The following is a 20,829-nucleotide window of genomic DNA, read 5'->3' as shown; positions in this document are numbered from 1 at the left end:
GCTCTGCTAGTGTTTGTGTGAAATACAGTTCTGTGTCCTAAAGGAAACTCAATGAAGAGGGTGCGTAAGCTGATCACAGCCTGGAATGTAAAGTCTTAATTTCTGCCAGGCTGTGGTCGTTAGTGATGCAACACGTTTAGCTTTGTGTTCTGGAGTACTGGAGGCGGCAGAGCCTCGCAGCTCGGCTCGCATCTGCAAATCCTTGGGGGGTTCTCTGTGCCCCAGAGGCACTGTCTTCCCTCCATGTTCCCCAAAGGTTGTCTTTGTACATCCGTGTTCTACTGATAGCTTGTTCATTTCTGATAACTTGAAGCCTCTGGGGTGGGCTTGCCTCAGATCTCTGGAGCAGGGGAAGCTGTCTTTGAAAAATCCCGTTTTGTGGTCTCAGAACACAAATCGCAGTGGGACTCAGCGTGTGTATTTGCCCCAGCCGGACAGTGCATTTGTTCATAGTGTGTTCTTAGGGGCCGTTGGCTGGCTTGGGTGACTCTCTGAGCATCTCAGACCATGCTCCTGTTTACTGACAGTGTTTCTAGCTGTAGTCATTTGTTTATTTTCCCTTCCTTTTCTTCTAAAATATCATGAAAACAGGCAGTTACTACCTGGGTCAGGAAAAGGATTCATTCCTACCTAGCACTGGAGCTTAGACCGGGAGGCCTGATTTCCCATTTAAATCTCACGGTAAAATTGAAACTCTAGTTTACTTACACTTTAAATCAAAATGTAACCAATAGATTCTGGATCAAAATATTGGAAAAAGTGTACAAAGAGAAGTCTTTCCTCACCCTACATTCCTCTAATAAAGACACTTTATCACGTCTAATTACTAAATACTATTGTATCACTGTGCTAAGCACCCAGATTGCAAGAGGATTGACGTGTCAATTAGGATGTTAAGTGGGCACTTAGGGTGAAGGCGGCGCTGAGACGTGGGGTGCTAGCAGCAGAGAGGGGGTGCACATTGATGTCCCTCCTAGCATCACTCCAGCCGTGTGGACTGTTTACAAGTCAGACCTTGGGTTTATCCTGAAACTTCTGAAACGGTGATCTCCTTTGAAGAAGCTAACTGAATAGTGTATAGGGTGGGTGCCTAAGTGTACTTTCTGAAGTGATAGCTATGGTGGTGCCTGAGCTCCTGGGCTAGTCTAAAACCACTGAAGGAAAAGGCTGAGACCAAAACACGGACTTACAGAGGTTGGACCCTTGCATTATGTAGAGGCGCTCAGGCCCTTTCCCATGCTCAGCAGGGGCTGTACCCCATGTACCCCAGTGTTGTAATGTCAAACCCTCAGGGTTTTTTTTTAACCTCAACTTTTACCCTAAGATCTCAAAGGAACAACCTCCCTTTTCCCACCCTCACCCCCCAACTGTGTGCTTACTGCCTCAGTGGCTCTGCAGACCAGGATGCATACTATGTGGTTCCTTGTAGGTTAAAGCTTCTGGACTCATGGTTGGCCCCTTTGGAATATTGCAGGGGACATTATGTGTGTGTGTATGTGTGTGTATGGGGGGGGGTATCAGCCCTACATAGCTTTGTCCCCTATGCTTGATAGGAATTGTGTATTTGATTTTAAGGTTCACCTCTTTACACATGTATTCGTCCTCTAAAGTCTGTTATTTCCCGACGCTTAGGATCTGTTTAGTTTTAGTAATGTCACCTTCGATGAAATGATGGAAAAGCCCTTTAGGTCAGGCTGCACGGCGTGTAGAAGCTGCCAGCAGCTGGTCCCTGTGGTCAGCTGTTATCTTTGCGCCTCTGTTCTAACACCAAGCAGTAAATACGTGGTGGTGTTTTTACCGTAACGTTCTAAAATGAAAACTTAATCAAGCCTCGCTTTTGCCTCATTGCAGTTTCTGGACAAATGACACCCAGTTCTTAGCAGCCGTTGCACTGCGCAGAGTCTAAATTGAGTGTTTCACTGAATTATGCCAGTGTGGGTTTTTTCCCCAAAAAAGTAAAGGTCGTTTCGCTTCTGCTTTTGAATTCTAGTAAATTGTGTTATGACTAAGGCCTCCTCACTAAAACCGTCAGCACGCGTTGTTAAATGGTGTGTGTTCAGATGTCATGACGGGAATCGAGTGTGGGAGCCTCTGACTAATGAAGAAATCTATTTAAGAGATTGCTTCAGAGCCTCGGGGTTTTGCTCTGATGTGTTATACAAGTCAGTTCTGTAGGAGTGAAGGGGCAGAGGGCTATTTTGCTGTTTTGTGTTGCATGCAATGGTTTACATAAAACACTGCTAACTATTTCATTGAGGATATGAACTACTTGGAATGACATTTACCACTTTTAAGTGCATAATTGATGTTTTAACAGATGTTTAAGCCATGGTTTACAGACTGTCCATTTGCATAAATCTTTTTTTCTTACAGTGAAGAACCCTTAAAAGGCTGCTTTATGTCTCCTCAGACAAAGGTGTTTGGAACCTTGCAGGATAGATTGTAGGTCTTTTGTGTCTGGCCTGTTTGATCTACCATAATGCTTTGCTGTTTGGCCGTGAATTTCCGTGGTTTCCATTTTCCTGTGGAGCTGCTGGTTTTCTGCTCAGCACGTGATAGTTGAAGGAGGCTTTCGCTGTTTGGTTTTGTGCGGACCACACTTGCATCAGCACCGTTCAGTCACCGTAAGGAAACAACTGAGGTGATGGACTCTGGCCGAGGAAAGGCTAATTCATCTGGGTTCAGAGGTTTGGAGGCTCCAGTTCTGTGTTTGGTGGCTCCTTGGTCAGGACTATGGTGGCTAAGTGCCTCAGGGCTGGGATGACTTGGAACATCTTAGAGGGAAGGTTCACCCTGAAACTATGGTGGTTTCTGAGACGTTCAGAGACAAGTCTTTGTTGGCGTGTGTTTTTATTCTCTTGGGTGGGTGAGTGTTCAGGAGTGGAGTTACTGGGTCTTCTACAACCGGGCCAGCCACACACAAGTTCTGAGTTAGATGCCACAAGACCTCCAAACTAAGAGGCCAAGAGAGAGAATGTGTGTTTGTGTATGTGTCTATGTGTGCATAGAGAGTGTGAGTGTGTTTATGTGTGCATGAGTGTGTGTGTGTGTGAGAGAGTGTATGTGTGTTTATGTATGCATAGAGAGTGTTTGTGTTTACATGTGTGTGAGAGTGTGTGTGTCAGAGAGAGAGAGAGAGAGAGAGAGAGAGAGAGTGTGTGTGTGTGAGAGAGAGAGAGAGAGAGTGTGTGTGTGTGTATGAGAGTATGTGTGTTTATGTGTGCATGAGAGAGTGGGGGTGGGTGGGTGTGAGAGAGAGTGTGAGTGCGTGAGAGCGAGGGAGAGAGCACAGAGAGAGGAGTGTGCCCTGGTGCTGCGATGCATCCTGCCACTCATGGCATTATGACTCTAGTCTGCATTTCTCTAATGAGTCTAAACGTCTTGTCCTGTGCCCGTTTGTCACAGTGTCTATTTAGATATATTGTCTCCATTTATGTCTTGCCCTGTTCCAGCCCCCCATTCCCCCACTGCCACCTCTTCCTCGCTTTCATTCATGGTCTCCTTCTGTCCCGCTCTCTACACCTGTTCTCATTCACCCTCTCAGGCATGGTTTCTCTATGTAGCTCAGGCTAACCTTGAACTCGTGATTCCCTTGCCTCAGCTTCTCAGAGTGCTTGGATTGTTGGTGTGTGTCACCGTCCCTGGCTTCCATATTTTTATTGAGTGCCCCCTTACTGAGTAGAGGTCAGCGCTCTGCTCTTCTCTGGCATGCTCTGCAAGCGTTTGCCACTCAGCCACGTGACTGTTCTCTTTTTTTGTTGCAGTTTCTTTTCAGCTGAAGGCTGACATCCAGCTTTGTTTCCGATTTACACCTTTTTTTGGTGGCCGCTCCAGAGTCACAGCTCACAGAAGCCAGAAGTGACTCCTGACTCCCGGTACTCTCCTCAGATCTGGGCCTAGGGTGGATCCGCATTAAGTTGTGTGTATCTAGTGACATAGGGTTGAATTGTTAGGGGACAATAAAACACACACACAGTCTCTGCTTCGGTTCCCAGTGTGGCGCTCATGAGCACATGGACACGGTGCCTCACGTTTGCCTGAGAGGTGACCTCCGCAGGTCTCTGAATGGATTAGAGGGCCTGACTGGCACCCTAGTCTGCATCTCCTGACAAGTGGATAGGGGCCAGAGGCTGAGTTTAACCATCGAGGCACCTATTAAAGGGCCTCAAGAGACTTCTTCCCTTGGGGCCCAGCCATGCTGTCAGGGTAGTGATGGATCTGTGTGTGTCTGTCCCCCCTCCCCCTCTGTGGCCTCTGCTGGCACGTTTCTGAGGCTTGCCTCCACTGTAGTAGAACTGGACATTGCCTGAGTTCCTTGAGTTGTTTATAGTGAGTGAGTTTGGGCAGGACTTTGAGGGAAACCCCACATTTATACCATGATTGGCCAGAAGTATGAATTGCCCTTAGGATTTGTCTTGTGATTGATTTTTTTGTTTGTTTGTTTTTGTTTTTTTCGAGACAGGGTTTCTCTGTGTAGCCCTGGCTGTCCTGGAACTCACTCTGTAGACCAGGCTGGCCTTGAACTCAGAAATCCACTTGCCTCTGCCTCCTGAGTGCTGGGATTAAAGGCGTGTGCCACCACCGCCCAGCTTTATAATTGATTTTTCAAGGGAGGACTCTCTGCTAGACAGCCTGTGTGATTTCAGTAGCTCCCCATGACAGAGTTCAATTGAGTTTTTGGATACTGGCTTGGCCAGCGAGCTAGAGAACTGGTGTGGGTCCCTCTGAGACAGCCGTGCTGACAGTCCATGTGATTGATAGGGTGTAGAGCCCACGGAGGGGCAGGCCTGTGAGGGGCGATCTTGTTTGGTTAAATTGAGGTGTGAAGACCCACCCTAAAGGAGCGGTCAGCGCCAGCCATCGTTCTCTGCTTCCAGCTGTCCGAAGCTTCCCCCAGGACTTCCCTGCCTTACAGAGTGTGCCCTCAAATGAATCACACCAACCTTTCTTCCTCGAGGCATTTTATCACGGCTACAGGAAATGAAGCCAAGTTGCCCCCTGCGTCTGCTATAGGATTTATAAGCCAGAAAGTCACTTACCAAGGAAAAGTGAGGTTGCTTAGAGCAGGTGGGAGTGTGACTGAGGGTGCGGAGCCTCCCCTGACTTCTTTGGGCCTGTCACTGTCCTGAGAATGGCCCGGTGTTCTCATCAGAGAGTCCTGGTGCTTAGAGGAGTCAATGGAGGCCTTCCTGTATAGTGTTGGGGGTTAAGTCCTTGCCCATTGGTGATTGAGTAGCCATCCTCCAACCAGCATCCCTGCCCATCCAGGGGAGTAGGGGTGGGGCTGAAAGTTCTTACCTTCTAATGCTAGCTTTACTCCCTAGTCCAGTGCTGAAGCCCTGCCCTGCCCCAGGAGAGTCACATGATCCACATAAGCCCTGGCGTTTGGAAGGGCTGCTTTGAATAACAAAAGGTACTCCAGAGTTCAAAGTTTGGGACTCTGTACCAGAAACCTGGAGTGTAAGCCAGCACAGCTTTCACTATGCCATAGGCTGTTATTTCTCTTTATTTGACTTATTTGTTGCATATGCATATTGAATTTTTCTAGCAGCCATTTATTGAAATGACTTTCCTCCCATCGAGTTATTGACGGACTTTACTAAAGTCACCAGATGCTATGTATTGAGTCACTCTCTTTGCTCCATTAATGAACATCGGTTAATACAGCACTGTACTGTCTCAGTTACTGTGTTAGATTGGGAACACTGTATTAGTTTATTCTGGTGCTATAAGAAAACACCTGAGTTTGTACCCTTTATTTAGTTTTGAAAGCTGAAAGTCCGGGACCTGGCTACACCATCAGGTGTGATCTCTGATGAAGGCTCCTGCTTGCATCACCTGCTAGTGCGTGATATGTAGTGGCCCAAGCACACAGCAGTGACAGGAAACCAGAGGGCTGGTAAGAGCCACCAAGCTTGCCGGTGCATACCAGCTACTCTCCCTGAAACTCACCTGCTCCACGAGAATTGTTTGCTTTTTTGGAGGGCAGCACTCCTGCACCCCCAGTGCTCTGTACCTCTTAGGCTCTTCTCACAAATGCCCAGCACCCCCAAGTACTACCACTCAGGGACCCACCGCCACCAAGACATGAGCCCCGGGGAGCGGTTAAAACTCAAAAACACAGCAGTTATTTAGCTGGATTTATTTTCAAGCGTCCCGTGGTTCTTGTTAATTTCTGATTTTTATTCCTAGCACATGGCAGTCCATACAGCTAGTTTCCTTGATGCCCTCACGTTTTAGGAAGCACCTCAGATCATGTACTTCAGATAGTCGCAGTATCTGCGAGGGAGCTGTGTTTCCCAGCATCTTTGCCTTCCTGTTTCCAGCATCATGTTCACTTCATGCATGCAGCAAGTCGAGTCAACAGTGGCAAGAGCTGTCCTGGTCCTTCCTCACCTCCACAGAAGGCACCGCACCAGCACCAGCCAGCTCGCAGCTGATGATGTCAAAGAGAGTTCTCTAGACCTCCATTTCCTAGAGATTAAAATAAAAACAAAACCACAAACCCCTCATCAGCATGAGTTGAATTCGCCAAACTTGTTAGAGCAGTTATGTGTATCTCCTTTCTGCCGGTTAACGTGCTAGGTTACAGATTGTCAGATATTAAAGAACTCGCTATCCCCAGACCTCACTTCTTGGTCATAGTGCATTCTTTCTGCATATGAGCAGCCTGTGAGTCTCTGATTTGCTAAAATGAGGCAGTCTCCAGTTAGCTCCACCAGGACAGTTGCTCTCTTGAGTGTTTGTGTCATGCTGGGCTCATAAGAACTCTTGACTTCTGGCTTCCTGGAAATGTGTATAGAATTTTTATTAATTCTTAGCAGCTTGGTAAACTTACTGTGGAAGCCAACTGGCCTCTGGGCTTCCTTAGCGGGAAGGTTTTAACTATGAGTGTAACGTCATTAGCAGATGCAGCGGCAGGCCATTTACCTGTTTCTTTTGGGACAATTTTGTTAATTTATCATTTTTTTTTATTTTTAAATGGGAAATCAAGTTTATTAGCATCAAGCTGCTCCCTCCTCCCCACCTCCACCCCCTCTGCTTTTCGTGTCTGTGGAGTCAGCAGTTAAGAGTGTCCGCATTCGGACAGTTTTGTGTTGTGTTTGCTTTGAGGCAGGTTGAGTGCAGTGCTGGCTGGTCTCTGTCTCAGGACCCTCATGCGCCCTCTTCCCTAGCACCCGCCTGCAGCCTCAGCTCTGAGCTCAGCCTTTGTCCTCTCTCTGTTGGTTTCCCACATGGGGTCTTCACCTGTAGATCTGCCCGGCCTTTAACTTTTCATCCTCCTGCCTCAGCTTCCCAAGTGCTGAGATCACAGATGTATGTCACATGCCCAGCTTTTTAAAATTATTTATAACTTTTGTCTTTTTTCTCTCTCTCTTAAAATACAAAATAATCATTTTACTTGTCCTTTTCAAAAGCTAGCTCTTCCTTTTGCCGAGTTATCTTTCCCTTTCTGTCTCAGTGTGCTTGGGACTCAGTCTTCCGTTTCTTTTAGGCAGAAAGAAGCTCAGATCTTACATTTGATCTTCTCCAGCGTGACCTTTTCACGGTTATGCGCCTGCGCTCTCTTCCATCGACCCTGCCAGGATTCCCGTCAGTTCCAAGGAAGTAATTGATTGGCTGTCATTAACTTCTAACTCTGTTTCCACCTCAGCAGACCGGCCGGAATACTGTCCTAGATTTTGTACATACCGTTTTCTTAGCATATCGGAGATACCCGTTAGTAATGACGCTGCTGGCTCATCTTGCCTTTGGCCTGGCCACTAGGCACTTTCCGCACACACGTCAGCACTTTCTGCACACAACCCAAGTGATTGATCTCAGAGCACTGCGCCTGCCCAGCATCGCTGCTGTCTGGAAGGCTAGCTGAGGGCCCAGACCTGCCGGGCTAGCGACCTGCTGCACTGATATGCACAGGAGGCTTGGCAGATGGAAGCCACAGATCTCATGGTGTGGATGGAGATTTTCCTGCTCTGTCCTTTGGGCCTGTGGATGATATAGTGTCCCCTGTTAGGTGGAGGGAGGGGTCTTTGACAACAACAGAGGATGCTGGGAGCCAGAAATCAGTCATGCAAGTAGTGGCCTCAAGCCCACAGAGAGTCAGTGTCCAGACACTGGGAGAGACATGGGCACTTAGCCTACCCTGGTGCCTCCAGAATCACAGGCCTGCCTAGAGAGACTGGGTGTGACCCACTGTAATGGTTTGAATATGCTTGGTCCAAGGAATAGTACTAGTAGGAGGTGTGGCCTTGTTAGAGTAGATGTGTCACTGTGGACGTAGGCTTTAAGACCCTCGTCCTAGCTGCCTAGAAGCCAGTCTTCTGCCAGCAGCCTTCAGATCAGATGAAGATGAAGATGTAGAACTCTCAGCTCTTCCATCCCTGTGTCTGCCTGGATGCTGCTGTGCTCCCACCTTGATGATAATGGGCTGAACCTGTAAGCCAGCCCCAATTAAGTGTTGTTCTTATAAGAGTTGCCTTGGTCATGGTATCTGTTCACAGCAGTCAAACCTTAAGACACTCATCTAGAGATAATGACAGACATGTTTTGTCTGTAGTCGCTTTCCTAGCAACAGCAGGGCAGCTGACACCAAGCATGTTAGGTTTCATCTGCCCTGGCCACAACCTCTTCTGCCCTGTGCCCTGCCTTTGCCCTCTTCTGTCACCTCTGACAGACAGCCCTTACTCTCCGCCTGACAAAGCTCATTCTCTTCCCAGACTCAGTACACCTATTGCTTGGAGCAGACTTGCCTCAGATCTTCCTCCTTCACCAGGCTGCCTTAGCCTTTCACCTGTGACCACTTTGACGGAAGGTTCCTTCATGTGTCTGCCCCAGCTAAACACCATCCAACCGACTTTCCAAAGAACCCTTAAGTTTCCACTTCGGTCCTCAGAGGTGGTCCCCATTCACCTAACTATCCATTTTACTTCTGTAAAAGTCCACCGATGCTGGAGAGCTGGCTCAGAAGTTAAGAACACTTACTGCAGGTTGCAGAGGACCCAAGTTTGGTTCCCAGCACTCAAGCCAGCCTGTAGCTCCTTGGAAGCACACATTTACCTCACGTGTACCTACCATAGTTGAAAATAATGAAAACCAGTCCATCTTTCTGTTTGAGGCTGCTCTCTCACTGAAGCAGGAGCGTATTCATTCGGCTAAGGTGGTCGGCTGCTGAGCTTCAGGGAGCCTCCTGGTGCTCCCCATTATGGAAGTATGCTCCCAACTCAGACCCTTGTGCTTGCATAGCAGCTGCCCGCCCAGCCGCACATCTTTCTCATTCACAGCTTGTTTGTAACATGGCGGATGTAGCTCTGAGAGGCCATACTATTGAGATATACAGGTCCCTAAAGGTACTGTTTTGAAAGGTGTGCGGGATATTTCCCTCCAGTGTGCTTTTGTTGCATCCCAGATTTAGGTTCCTTTTATTGTATCTTATCTTGACTATATAAATGTCGACATAGTTTCAGAAGTTAGAACTGCAGAGGCGGCACCTTAGGAAAGCCTGTGCCCTCGCCGCTGCACCCTTGCTTACGTCAGGTAGTAGTATACTCTGGAAACGGTTCCATGTGAGTTCCCAGAACCGTGAAGGTGACCGCCATGAAAACGGGGTAAGTGGGACTCTCTGGAGGAGCCCTGGTCAGTGTGCATGTGTGTGGAGTCCTTTACCCTATTGAGGACAGCAGGGGTTCAGTGCCAGGCAGGAGCAGACGTTGAGAACAAGCCTGAGGAAAACTGGAGTGAGTCCTGGTGGAATCCTGCACCACAGCTGCCCTGTGCTAGCCAGGGTTTTTAATTGGAAATTTTATGCTTAATTAGCATCCAAGGGGTGTTTGTCCTGGAGGAGATTCAGGCAGCTTTTTTTCCACTACAAGCATTGCTGGGGGCCTGGTAAGTCACCAAGCTCTGCTCTTCCAGAGAGCCTCTCTCCTCCTCAGCGTCACCTGCCTGCTCGCTCTGATTCAGTGTCTAGAAATTTCCTGTGATAACTAGCCTGGTCTATAGGCCCCCACTGATTAAGGTCACATTCCCACCCCCACCCCCCCCTTTTGTGAGCATTACGATAGTTTATGTAGCAAAACGTTTCCTATTAAAATGCATATGAGTGAGACATGATAGTAAAGCAGGCCCTTTGGGGAGCAGACCCGGGCCTCTCTGCTCAGAGGCCATCCATCATCCTTAACACTTGTAACACTTGCTGATCCTGGGGATCGGGATTTGTTTAGCTCAGTGGTAGAGTGCTTGGCTAGCAAGTGCAAGGCCCTGGGGTGGAGCCCAGCTGCAGGGGGAAAAAAGGGTAGCATTTGCTGTCTCCTCCTGTGGCCACTGTCCCTGGGTTTTCTGTGGCTCACTAGTGTCGTCTCCCCACACCCGCTGTTTACAAGATTGCTAAAGGGTTAAAGTTCCTTAGTATTCTTGGAGATCGTATACCAACATTTAATTTCAGCGACCACCTCTTGTCTGGAAATGACTTTTAGCCTTTGAGGGTGGTGGCCCTCGATCATGGCAGCTCCTGGGCAGGCTCGGGGTGAGGCCATGGAGGAGTGGCAGCCATGAACACAGACTGTGTTGCATAAGGTCACGTGCGCAGAGCAGAGAAACATTAGAGTAGAAGCAGGTTATCAGGGTTTGATTCTCCTCTGGATGGCGAGGAGCTTGCGGTATCCTGCAGCAGAAGGCGGCTCACAGGTGATCCCGTCGCCAGAAGCCAGTGACTTCTGAGCCCATCTGAAAAGCCTTCACAGTCGCCAGATGCTTCCGTGGTCCTAGGCCTCCCGCTTGCGTATGGCTTTGATGATGGAATATTTTTGCCCTAATGTAGGCTGGAGCCTTGAGCTGAGCTGGACTAACTAACCAGAGCCTACCCAGAGGGGTCTGGGGTTTGGGGCGTCAGGTTCACATTTGTGGACAGGAACTAGTAAAGAACAAAAGTAAGGAAATGGTGGTGGGAGGGAGAGGGGGATGCCGTGGGAAGAAGACGGCTTGCAAGTTCCTACTGGAAACTTAAGTGCTTCAGGGCCCAGTGTTGAGGGCCGGGCATGGCAGGCTTGGTGGATGGACTGCTTGGTTGTCAGGCACAAAGCTTTGCTTTCACACTTGTGGTGCGTTCCTATAAGCCCAGGGCTTGGGAGGTGGAGATAGGAGGTCGCCCTTGGGACCCAGCACATCAGAGGCCAGCCTGGGCTACACGCGACACTGTCTCAAAAACTCAGAAGGAAGCCTGTGCCTTGGGTCTGAAGCTCGTGCAGTGTTGAGAAGGGGCCTGGGGACTCTTCGAAGTTTCTGAGCCTCACAGATGTCGTTTTCTCCCTTAGTCTCAAGAGCCTCCCCTCCCTCCAGGAGGAGCTATTTCAACTGTGTTCTTTCCGAAAACTTCCCGGGTCTCTCAGTAGGGTACAGGGTTGAGGTGTTCCTTTCTGAGTTTCCCCTCTTGCACAAAGGATGGTCAGTCCCAATCTCTCCTTCACTTCAGGGAAAAGGAAAGGCCTTGAGTTCCCTTAGAGAGGGGCCTATCCCTCTATAGAGGGATGGCACCGGACACTTCATGGGGATCCTTATCGGTGATTTCTAGGTGGTTGTTTTTTTTTTTTTTTTCTCAGCACCACTTGCTGGCTGTTGAGTGGAGTGGATGCGGGCTGTCAGCTCTTTCTTGATTGCTGTGTGATTATCCCCCCACAGCAGTCAGTCGAGTGACCCTGCTGTCACAAAGCTCCTTCCTGCTCACTGTGGAATGTTTTTCTCAGCATGAGTCAAATTGAAAGCAAACTCTGCACCATCCTAGTGAGAAATGGTTTCCATACAAGGATACACGAGCCAGTGAGACTGCGGAAGACGGGAGTCATGGGAAGATGGGAGCCGGCCCTGAACGAGATACATTTAAAACACAGTTTTACACTCAGTCCTGACTAGTGGTTAGATCTGTTGTTTATGTATGATGTGGTCAGCTGTACTAATAGTGCTGGTAATGAAATTCAGTCAGGAACAACTCATCTTATTTAAAGCTACAGGGAACTTAATAACACTTTAGTACATGTTTACTGGCAAAAAAAAAAAAAAAAAATGTGAGCGGTTATGAGTGAAGGTTTCCAAGCACAAAGCCTGATCATGTGGGGACGATTTTAAGCTGCTATGGTGTGACGGTGCTCTGTGGGGGAACCCAGGCTGGTGGCAGCTCTGCAGGGGGACTTTTCCAGGATCTTTCTCTCCAGTCTGTGAGTGAGCCTGAGGGCAGGCTCTTAGCCGAGGGGCCCTGCATTACCCTTGCACTTCCTGCAGGGACAGCGGGCACCACTTCACAGCAGGCCTCTGTCATCTCATTGCTTTCCGCCCTTTTTCCCTCTGCTTCTTGGTACAGGAAATAGATGGATCAGTGACTGAGAGAGCGTGGTTAAAAGTTGACGCGATGGAGCTTTGTCACCTTTATCCTGACGTAGTTCCCTGATGTATTTTGGGCCTTTTCTTACTATGTGAATCAGCAAGTTCAAGTTATGTGGACTTCTGGAAGTGTGTGTGTGTGTGTGTGTGTGTGTGAGAGAGAGAGAGAGAGAACTGATATGCATGTGCCATAGTGTATATGTGGAGGTCAAAGAACAACTCCCAGAAGTCAGTTCTCTGCTTCCACGTGGGACCTAGGGTGGAACTTGGCTTGTCACTCTTGCCCAGCAAGTGCGTTTCATTGTGTCATAGAGCGTGAGAGCCCGTGTCCCTTTTACCCTTTACTTTAGCCGTTCTTTGCCCTTACCTATTTTTTAAGGTGCCACCTTGAAAGCAATGTAAAGTTAGATTGTGTGTGCACACTCGGAAACTGAAGGTGAAGTTTGCCGTTGGTGATGCTGCTGGCGACGTTGCTGGCATGGCCACACAAGCTTCAGGACTTAGTTATGAAGGCAGTAGCAAGGCCTGAAGAGACGCCCGTTTGGGAAGACTGCTGTGGGTGAATGCGGTCAAGAGAACCCTGCAGGCAGGACTCAGTGAATGAGGAGAACTTCAGGGTGTCTTTAAGAATGGAGACAGTTAAGGGCATCATCACAAACTGCAGGCTAGCCTGGTCTACACAGAGTGAGTTCCTGGCCAGCCAGTGCTACACTCCAAGATGCTTTCTCAAAAAAAAAAAAAAAAAAAAAAAAAAGAAACCCTGACCATGAGCAGCTGCTGTTTTGATGAGGTTGCAGCCATAGGTGCTCAGCAAGGTGGAAGGTGGGAGGAGTCCTCCTTGCTGAAGGTTCAGGTGGGTTTGAGCAGTCATAATTTAATGTCAAGTGGGGCCACAGGAGGGAACAGGGGCGCAGGGTGGGATTAGCTAGTGTAGATGAGAGTCTGTAGGTGAGCAGTCTCAGGCTCTGAGTATTCAGGGAAGATGCTCTAAGTGTTAGGCTTTGCTGCACCGGTCAGTTGTTGCCATTGCACATAAGCCTCGTCCAGTGGGTGGGTCCAAGGCCACAGCACGTCAACAAAGCACTCACGCAGGGCTCCCTCCACTCTCTGTGTTGCGACTCGACGCCCTTGCTTGCTTGCTTGCAATGACCTGCTGCAGGGTAGACCGTATCTTTTTTTTATACATCAGGAAATTAAAACCACCCAAGTAGTTTGCTTTGCATGCCAGCCACCCCACTATAGTAGCCTGGCAAAGAACCCAGTGTCTTGAGGTAGAACGGTGGCCGTTGCCTTAGCCAGCCTCTGTCACTGTAACATTATTATTGATTATCCCGAGATAATCAGTTTGTGAAGAGAAAGAATTGTTCTGGCCCAGAGCTTTGGAAGTTTTCAACACATGACTGGTTGGCCCAGTTGGGTTGGGTGGGTGGCAGGCAGCAGGAACACGTGGGCAGAGCTTAAAGTTACTTCTCAGGAAGGAGAGGAGGTTCCTTCAAGGATTTCCTTTCAATGACTTGAAGACCTCCTGAGAGATTCCTGTGGCACCGTCCTGGGGATGAAGCCTTGTAGTGTGTATCCCTGGAAAGCCCCACAAAGGAAGTGAATGTTAACCCTCTCACCCCTCAGGCACTGCTCTTAGGTGGTATTCTTAGTAATGAACTTGAGTTCATAACCCATCCTGTAGTAATGGTGTGTTTCAGAACATCATCTCATGCTTGATAAATGTGTATAGTTTTATCAATCTGAGATAAATTAGTTAATGCTACAAACAAGAATGCAGTTTAAGATGAAAAGCAGGCACAGGGGTTATGTGGGGTTGGAGCTTCGTCTGCCACTGTACCGTGAGGATGGGTGTGTGCTCCAGTCAGAGCTGCCCGAACCATTGCCGTGCTCACGTTGGGCAGCATGTGCTCAGGGTTGGTCCTGAAACATCTTTGGATGCCTGACAAATCTTCATAATAAATTTTTCCATAAAGAATTACAACATAACGAGGAAGGAAGATGTTACCCAGGTATAAAGCTGGTAAGTTAGTTCATACAGTTGTTAAAGGAAGGGTGGGTGACCCAGCTCAGACGTGAGGTGTTCCTTGGCTCTTTTTGCTGGTTTATGATTCTTCAGTTGCTGGAGTTTTGCTTGTTGCAAGTCTTTGTTTTGCAGCTTCCACAATCTTCCCAGAAATGAAGATTGTAAGGGGCCAGCTCTGGTTTGTGCTTGGCCAGAGGGAATGCTGTGTTTGCTTTGATCTTTGGTCCAGACCACTAGAACTTTCTCTGGATGTTCAGTAAAGCATTTTGCTTTTTGGTGTCTCAAGTTACTTAGCCTTTGCATTGATAGCTTGGGCTGACTGATGCAGAAGTCCAGCTTCCCGCCTGTCTTGGCATTCGGTATGGCTTTCCCACTAATGTTAATCATTTCTGGTCTTTTAAAAATGTCTAATTTTATTTTATGAGTGTTTTGTTTTTACCTGCACGTATATATGTGTACTGCAAGCATGCCTGGTGCCCACAGAGGCTGGGAGATAGCATTGGATTTCATGGACCTAGAGTTACGAGCCAGTGGTTGTGAGCCAGCGTTTAAGTATTGGGACCCAAGTCCGGGTCCTCAGGAGAGTAATAAGTGCTCTTAACCATTGAGTCGTCTCTCCAGCCTGACTTTTGGTTTAAATTTGGGAGATTTGTGTCTCATCTCTTTGCTAGAACATTTAGAGGCTCCAGTATACCTATTAATTGATCTCTTCTCCAAATTGCATCTAGGTAAGTTCTCTGTCTTACCTGAGCATGATTGGTGATAGCCCAAAGGGGACAATCTTCCGTGTCATTCCTTAGCCAGTGTCCACCTTACTTTTTGAGACAGGGTCTCTCCCTGGCTGGAACTGACAGTAGTAGACTCAACTGGCCTGTGAGCCCCAGGGATCTGCCTGTCTGCCTGCTGCAGTGGGTTCATAACCACACACACACACCACTTACAAAAACAAAAATGTGGGTCCTGCGCTCAAACTCGCGTTTTCAAGCTTGCAGCAAGCACTGTACTGACTGAGCTGTCTCCCTGGCCTTTGCTTTCTTCACACTGTGTTTGGGTGTAGGTAACGGTGTGACCGAAGCTGTGCATTAGGAGCGGCCACTAGTGGGATTGTTGTATCGGGTGATGTTTCTCATGAGGCCCTTCCGTACATTTCCACATGGGTATGTTAGTGTACATTTTCACTGATAAAATTCAAGGGCTCCCTCTTCTCTACAACCCTTTTGCTCATTTGTTGTGAGGCAGGGTCTTGCCATGCTACCCAGCCTAGCCTTGAACTCCCGATCCCCCTGCTTTAGAGTGCATTTAGTCTACAGTCTGGCATTCATTGTCTTTTCCGAGGTGATGTTGGTGATCTCATGTTGTTGGCTACTTGTATATTGTCCTTTACCCTCCCCTCCCCCAACAGCAACAGCAGCAGCCTGAGGTGACTCAGTGGGTGACTTGCATGCTGCACAAGCATAAAGACTTACGCTTGGATGAGTGTGGAGATGGCGTTGCAATTGTGGAGGCAGGAGGATGCCCAGAGCTCAGTCTATCCACTGAGACTGCCACCTAGTCTATCCCATCATTGAGTTCCAGGTTAGGGGAGAGATACTATCACACAACAGAAGCCAGGATACACCAGGGAAGGCACCCATGGTCAGTTTCTGACCTCTGTGCGTGCACGTGCAGGTGCATCTCTCACATGGTACACACTCATCGTTCCTCTGCTTCTGTCCCCATGCACACATCAGAAAGACAACAAGAACTCTCCGTCCCCATCCTGTGCCAGCCAGCTGTTCTCTTGCTGTTGGGTTGGGCCTCTTGTGTGCTCTAGGCTGTGGGGCAGATGTGGCCAACTGGCACATGCTTTCTTCCATTCTACAGGTTGTCTCTTTGCTCTGCTGACAGCTGTCTTTGCTGCCCAGAGTCCTTCAGTTGGATGTCATCCTATGTGCTTCCTTTTGCTTTGTAACTGGTTGCCATGCTGAGTATCATTCCGTAACTATGTTTTTCCTTCAGCAGGTTCATTTGCATTTATACTCCTGATTGTTTTATTTAAGTCCCTTTCGGAAGAGCACGTCCTAGCTCTGTTGCCATCTTTTGGTGCTGTTTAACTGTTTCCGGTTTCTCAGTGTCCTTTGGCTATACTGCATACCGTTATCTGTGCTTTCGACGGACGGACGGTCTGCCTGAGATCTCAGTGGCATGTGCCCGAGAGCCACTGGATTAAGAGGCCTGTGCTGGGCCAATTCTAATTCTCCTCCCTAGGGAAGGGGTGTGTGTGTGTGTGCGTGCTTAGCATCCCCTGGGCACTGTACATAGTCATATTCTACAGTGAATAAGGAGAGAGGAACAGCCACCTACATGCCTCTGTGCTTAGTTTGTTGTTTCAATGGGACAGCTTTTGGTGAAACCCTGTCTTGAACTCAGAGTGAAATGACCCTTTAAGGAACTGAAATATGTTTTTCTCTGCTCTAAACTTAGTGTTGTGTGATAAAGTCATAATTACGACCTCATCCCTTGGCTTTAAGCCAGCGCTTCTCAGGTTGGATTTGCAGTCACCGTGGTGACTTTGTTGTAGTTGGCCATTTTCACCGCTTTGGCCGTTACACCCACGAGCCCAGAGCAGAGGCGGGAAGATCTCCATGGCTCCCGCAGGATACAGGCGATGGCACCAGTCTGAGTCCGTCTGTGACAGTGTTGTTGTGTTTGTAACTTTTTAGTGAATAGATGAGTCCGTGAAAGGCTTCTTGACTTGAGTTCTTATAGAGCAAAAGTGGTCAGTGGGTATGACATGGAGGGGTGCTGGGGAGCGAAAGCTGCAGGATGCTGCTGTGGAACACGTGATCTTTCCCACGGTCACCAATTTAGCGTATAAATTCCATGGGCCCTCATACGGCATTAGTAAACACATAATTTTTTGCTCTCCAGTTGCCCTTTTGTTACAATCTCATCTGAATACAATGTCTTGCAGGTGCTGACCTTAAGGAACGAGCCAAGATGCATTCCAGTGAAGTTGGTCCCTTTGTCTCCAAGATCCGAGCTGTGATCAATGACATTGGTAAGCACAGCTATGCGGAGGATAGGCTTTCCGTCACGGTTGTCTCTCCCCACGCGGTGGTCAAATTCATAGCTAGATCATCATGAACTGTGGTTGCTTGAGCACTTAAAGTATTTCACTTGGAAAGACACGTGAAATAGGTCAGGTGAGATGGCTCGGTTGGTGAAGTGGCATGCAAGGATGTGGACTTGAGTTTGATCCCCAGAACACGTGTGAGAAGCTGGCTGCAGTGGTGGTGCGCACACAGCTGTGATCGCAGCCCCAGGGAGCTGGGGAGCGGCCAGCCCAGACTAATTGTCAGCTCCAGGCTCAGTCACAGACTCACTCAGAGAGTAAGGGGGAGAGCAATTGAGGAAGATACCTTGCCATTAATCTCTGGCCTCCACACATGTGTGCACACATGAACACCTGCACACATGTATATATATATCCACACACACTTACACACTCTTCCTCTTTTCTCTCCTCTCTTTTTAAATTCTTGACAAGTAGATTATTAATCAAGAGTTAGGCAAGGTGGTGCAGACTTGTATGTCGACACACAGAGGCTGGATGAGGCAGGAGGATTGCAGGTGGGGCAGCCCAGGTTATAGAGTGAAGTTGAGGCCAGACCACCAAACCTCTCTTTCAGAAAATCAAAACCTAATAACCCAAGGAGGACGGGCAGTGTGCCAGCATGGCGTCAGTCAGCATTGTAAGAAAACGAGCACTGTCAGTTACTGCTCCTACCACTGCTGTCTCCATAGGCAGTAAGATGATCCACACTGACAAGTCTGACAGTGTTAGCAAGTCATGTGTCTCTTGCTTTGCTATGAATCCAAAAGGACAAACGGTGATAAGTAATTTTTAACTTTAGGGATCCAAACAGCATGGCTTTGGGGTTTGATTTAACAGACTCACGCCTAAACCAGAAAGTACGCATTATTCTTACAGAGCCTTTGTAAAAATGTGCTGAGCCAGAATCTAAAGTTGGTTACATTTTCACAAAATTGATACATAGAGACGTTGTTCTTGGTTCACAGTACAGGTAAGCTAGAAACAGTACAGGTAAGCTAGAAACAGGATACACAGAGCCTCAAGAATCACGGACTTCCAGACTGAAAAGGAACTGGGAGGGGTCGTGAATCACAGGAGAAGCTGGGAGAGTTACCCGAGACTGTATGTCCAACTTCATGAGACTTGTCAACCACTTAAGGGACATTCTCAACCTTAAGTTCATGTCGGCAAGAGAAAAACCCACTAATAATAGATAGATAGGTAGATAGATAGATAAGTAGATAGCCAGGCATTCTCAGTAGCTAAGAAGCCTGGGACGTTTTTAGGAAAGCAGCTATATAAGAACTGGAAGTGAGTGACATACAAGAAGAGTGACAGTCTAAGCCAAGCCACACCTCACAAGTGTGGAATTTAAGGGTGATTTCCATTGGGAAAACTAATTTAAAGGCAATTAAAATAAAGTCCTATGTTTGCGTAGTGTAGTGAAGAAAGCCTCTGAGAGGTGTCAGCACGTCCTCACGGAAAGGCCGAGCAAACGGGAGTGGGAGGAGGCGCCTCCAGCCACAGCCAGTGCCTGTCTCTTCATGGTGAACCTTTGAAGCTGTCTCCTGAGCCCAGAAGCAAGTCGGGAGAGGCCTGTGGCAGCCTCCCTCCGCATCTTTCTGGAGTCTGCCCCCTGGAGAAGGAGGGGAGAAAAACAAAGACGGAAAAAGAAAAAGCAAAACACCAAGAGATCAGCTTGGTTAAATAGTAGAACACTGTGGTAAGATGGCAGGGCTTGAGACTTGTGCTCCAAATGGCAACCATAGGCTGAAGCCATCACAAAAGGATACTTTTGGCCCTGGAAGTAATAGTGTAACTAGGAGCACAGGAACCATGCAGAGGTGAAACAGCCTTGTAAGATAGGGGAGTGTGTATTCCCTTTAGGGTTCAGTTTCAAGAGGTGCGTCTCATGAATGCTGTAGTTAGATGTACTCAAGCTTTAGGTCTCAGCTTTGATCTGTATGAGGGACACACACAGCCAGAGCCAGAGTCACCAACAGAAAGAGGGCAAGAAGCCTTGCTGCAGCCACAGTGCAGGCTTTATTTAACGAGACACAACTAAAGCATTGGGCTGCTTGCCTAGGCCCTACCTGTGGCCATGTCTGTCTGGCCCACAGGACATGTTGGGGAATGGGAAAGAAAAGATGAATAAGTTCTGTCAACATTAAATGAAGACCACCCGAGGATGTGTGTCTGTGAACACACAGAGGCTTGACAGCCGCAGCCTGGAAGCCCTCGAGAGGACACTCCAGGAAGTGGATGCAAAGCCCACCTCCTAACTAAGAAGCTGTTCACAGTCGATACCGGATGGGAAAGAAGAAATCAGTTTCCTATAGCAGGGTGTCACTGGGCACACCGGCCACATGTCAGGGCAGGCCCCATGCCCAGGAACAGTTGCCAACGCAAAATGAACTTAATGGTTGTTCAGTCGGTCAGTTGGTCTATCTGTCTGTCATTTTTATGTGAACTTTTTGTTTTGTTTTGCATCTTTTGACTTACTGGGTCTTTTTGGGGGGGTGCTGAAGGAGGGAGGGAATGGGTTAGAGAGAGAGAGAGAGAGAATGAAATTGGGTGGGTAGAGAGGTGGGCAGGATCTAGGAATTGATAGACAGGAAAACATAATCAAAATGTATTGTGTGAAAAAAAGAATTTAAATAAAAAAAAAAGTCCCTCACATTCTTGGGTAGTGGTGTTTACTCTTTCTGATGCAGCAACCCTTTAACACAATTCCTCATGTCGTGGTGACTTCAGCCATAAAATTATTTTTGTTGCTACTTTGTAACTGTAATTTTGCTATTGTTATGAATGATAACATAAGTATCTGTGTTTTGTGACCTTTGGTGACCCCTGTGTAAGGGTTGCTCGACCCCCACAGGTTGAGAATTACTGCTTTACTGACTGGGCTTAGGCTCCTTAGTAGTCACAGACTTGCAAATTGTCTCAGTCTCAGTGGGAGGTTGTATACCTCAGATCCCACCCAGACACTGAAGCCTGAGGAGCATTATAAAATGATAGCCCTCCCTGACAAGATGGCTCTGTAGGCAGAGGTGTGGAGTTCAGTATCCCACATCCACATGGCGGAACAAGAGAATCGACTCTGGCAGGTTGTCCCCTGACCTCCACATAGACACCCTCCTCACGTGCATGCGCGTGCGTGGACACACTAAGTAAGTCAGTGTAAGTCAACCCATTGTGTGGCTTTGCATTTTGTGGATAAACTATCAGAGAGGTTACTTGGAAAGACTCCTCTCACAGATGCCTCTGTAGAACATAGCACTGTCCTACATCTTGGTCTCTGTTATGAGGGTCAGAATCTCTGGTATGACATCAGAAGGAAGGAGGAAGGTGACTGAGT

The 20,829-nt window shown here is 48.1% G+C and overlaps 1 protein-coding gene across 5 annotated transcripts in view; it reads left to right on the top strand.

Annotated features, from left to right (window-relative positions):
- Auh (AU RNA binding methylglutaconyl-CoA hydratase) overlaps positions 1 to 20,829 on the top strand; it is a 95,464-nt gene that overhangs the window by 15,214 nt on the left and 59,421 nt on the right. For all 5 annotated transcript variants that reach the window (XM_085831087.1, XM_085831086.1, XM_021180192.3 and 2 more), the window contains one exon: positions 17,349 to 17,435. In XM_085831087.1, coding sequence (XP_085687213.1) covers positions 17,349 to 17,435 — 87 coding nt within the window. The remainder of the gene's footprint in view (positions 1 to 17,348; positions 17,436 to 20,829) is intronic.

This window comes from Mus caroli, unplaced genomic scaffold (genome assembly GCF_978045245.1).
Source record: "Mus caroli unplaced genomic scaffold, Mus_caroli_1 scaffold_15, whole genome shotgun sequence".
Taxonomy (NCBI): domain Eukaryota; kingdom Metazoa; phylum Chordata; class Mammalia; order Rodentia; family Muridae; genus Mus; species Mus caroli.
The sequence above is the reverse complement of the archived record's forward strand: the minus strand, read 5'-3'. Positions and strand labels throughout refer to the sequence as shown.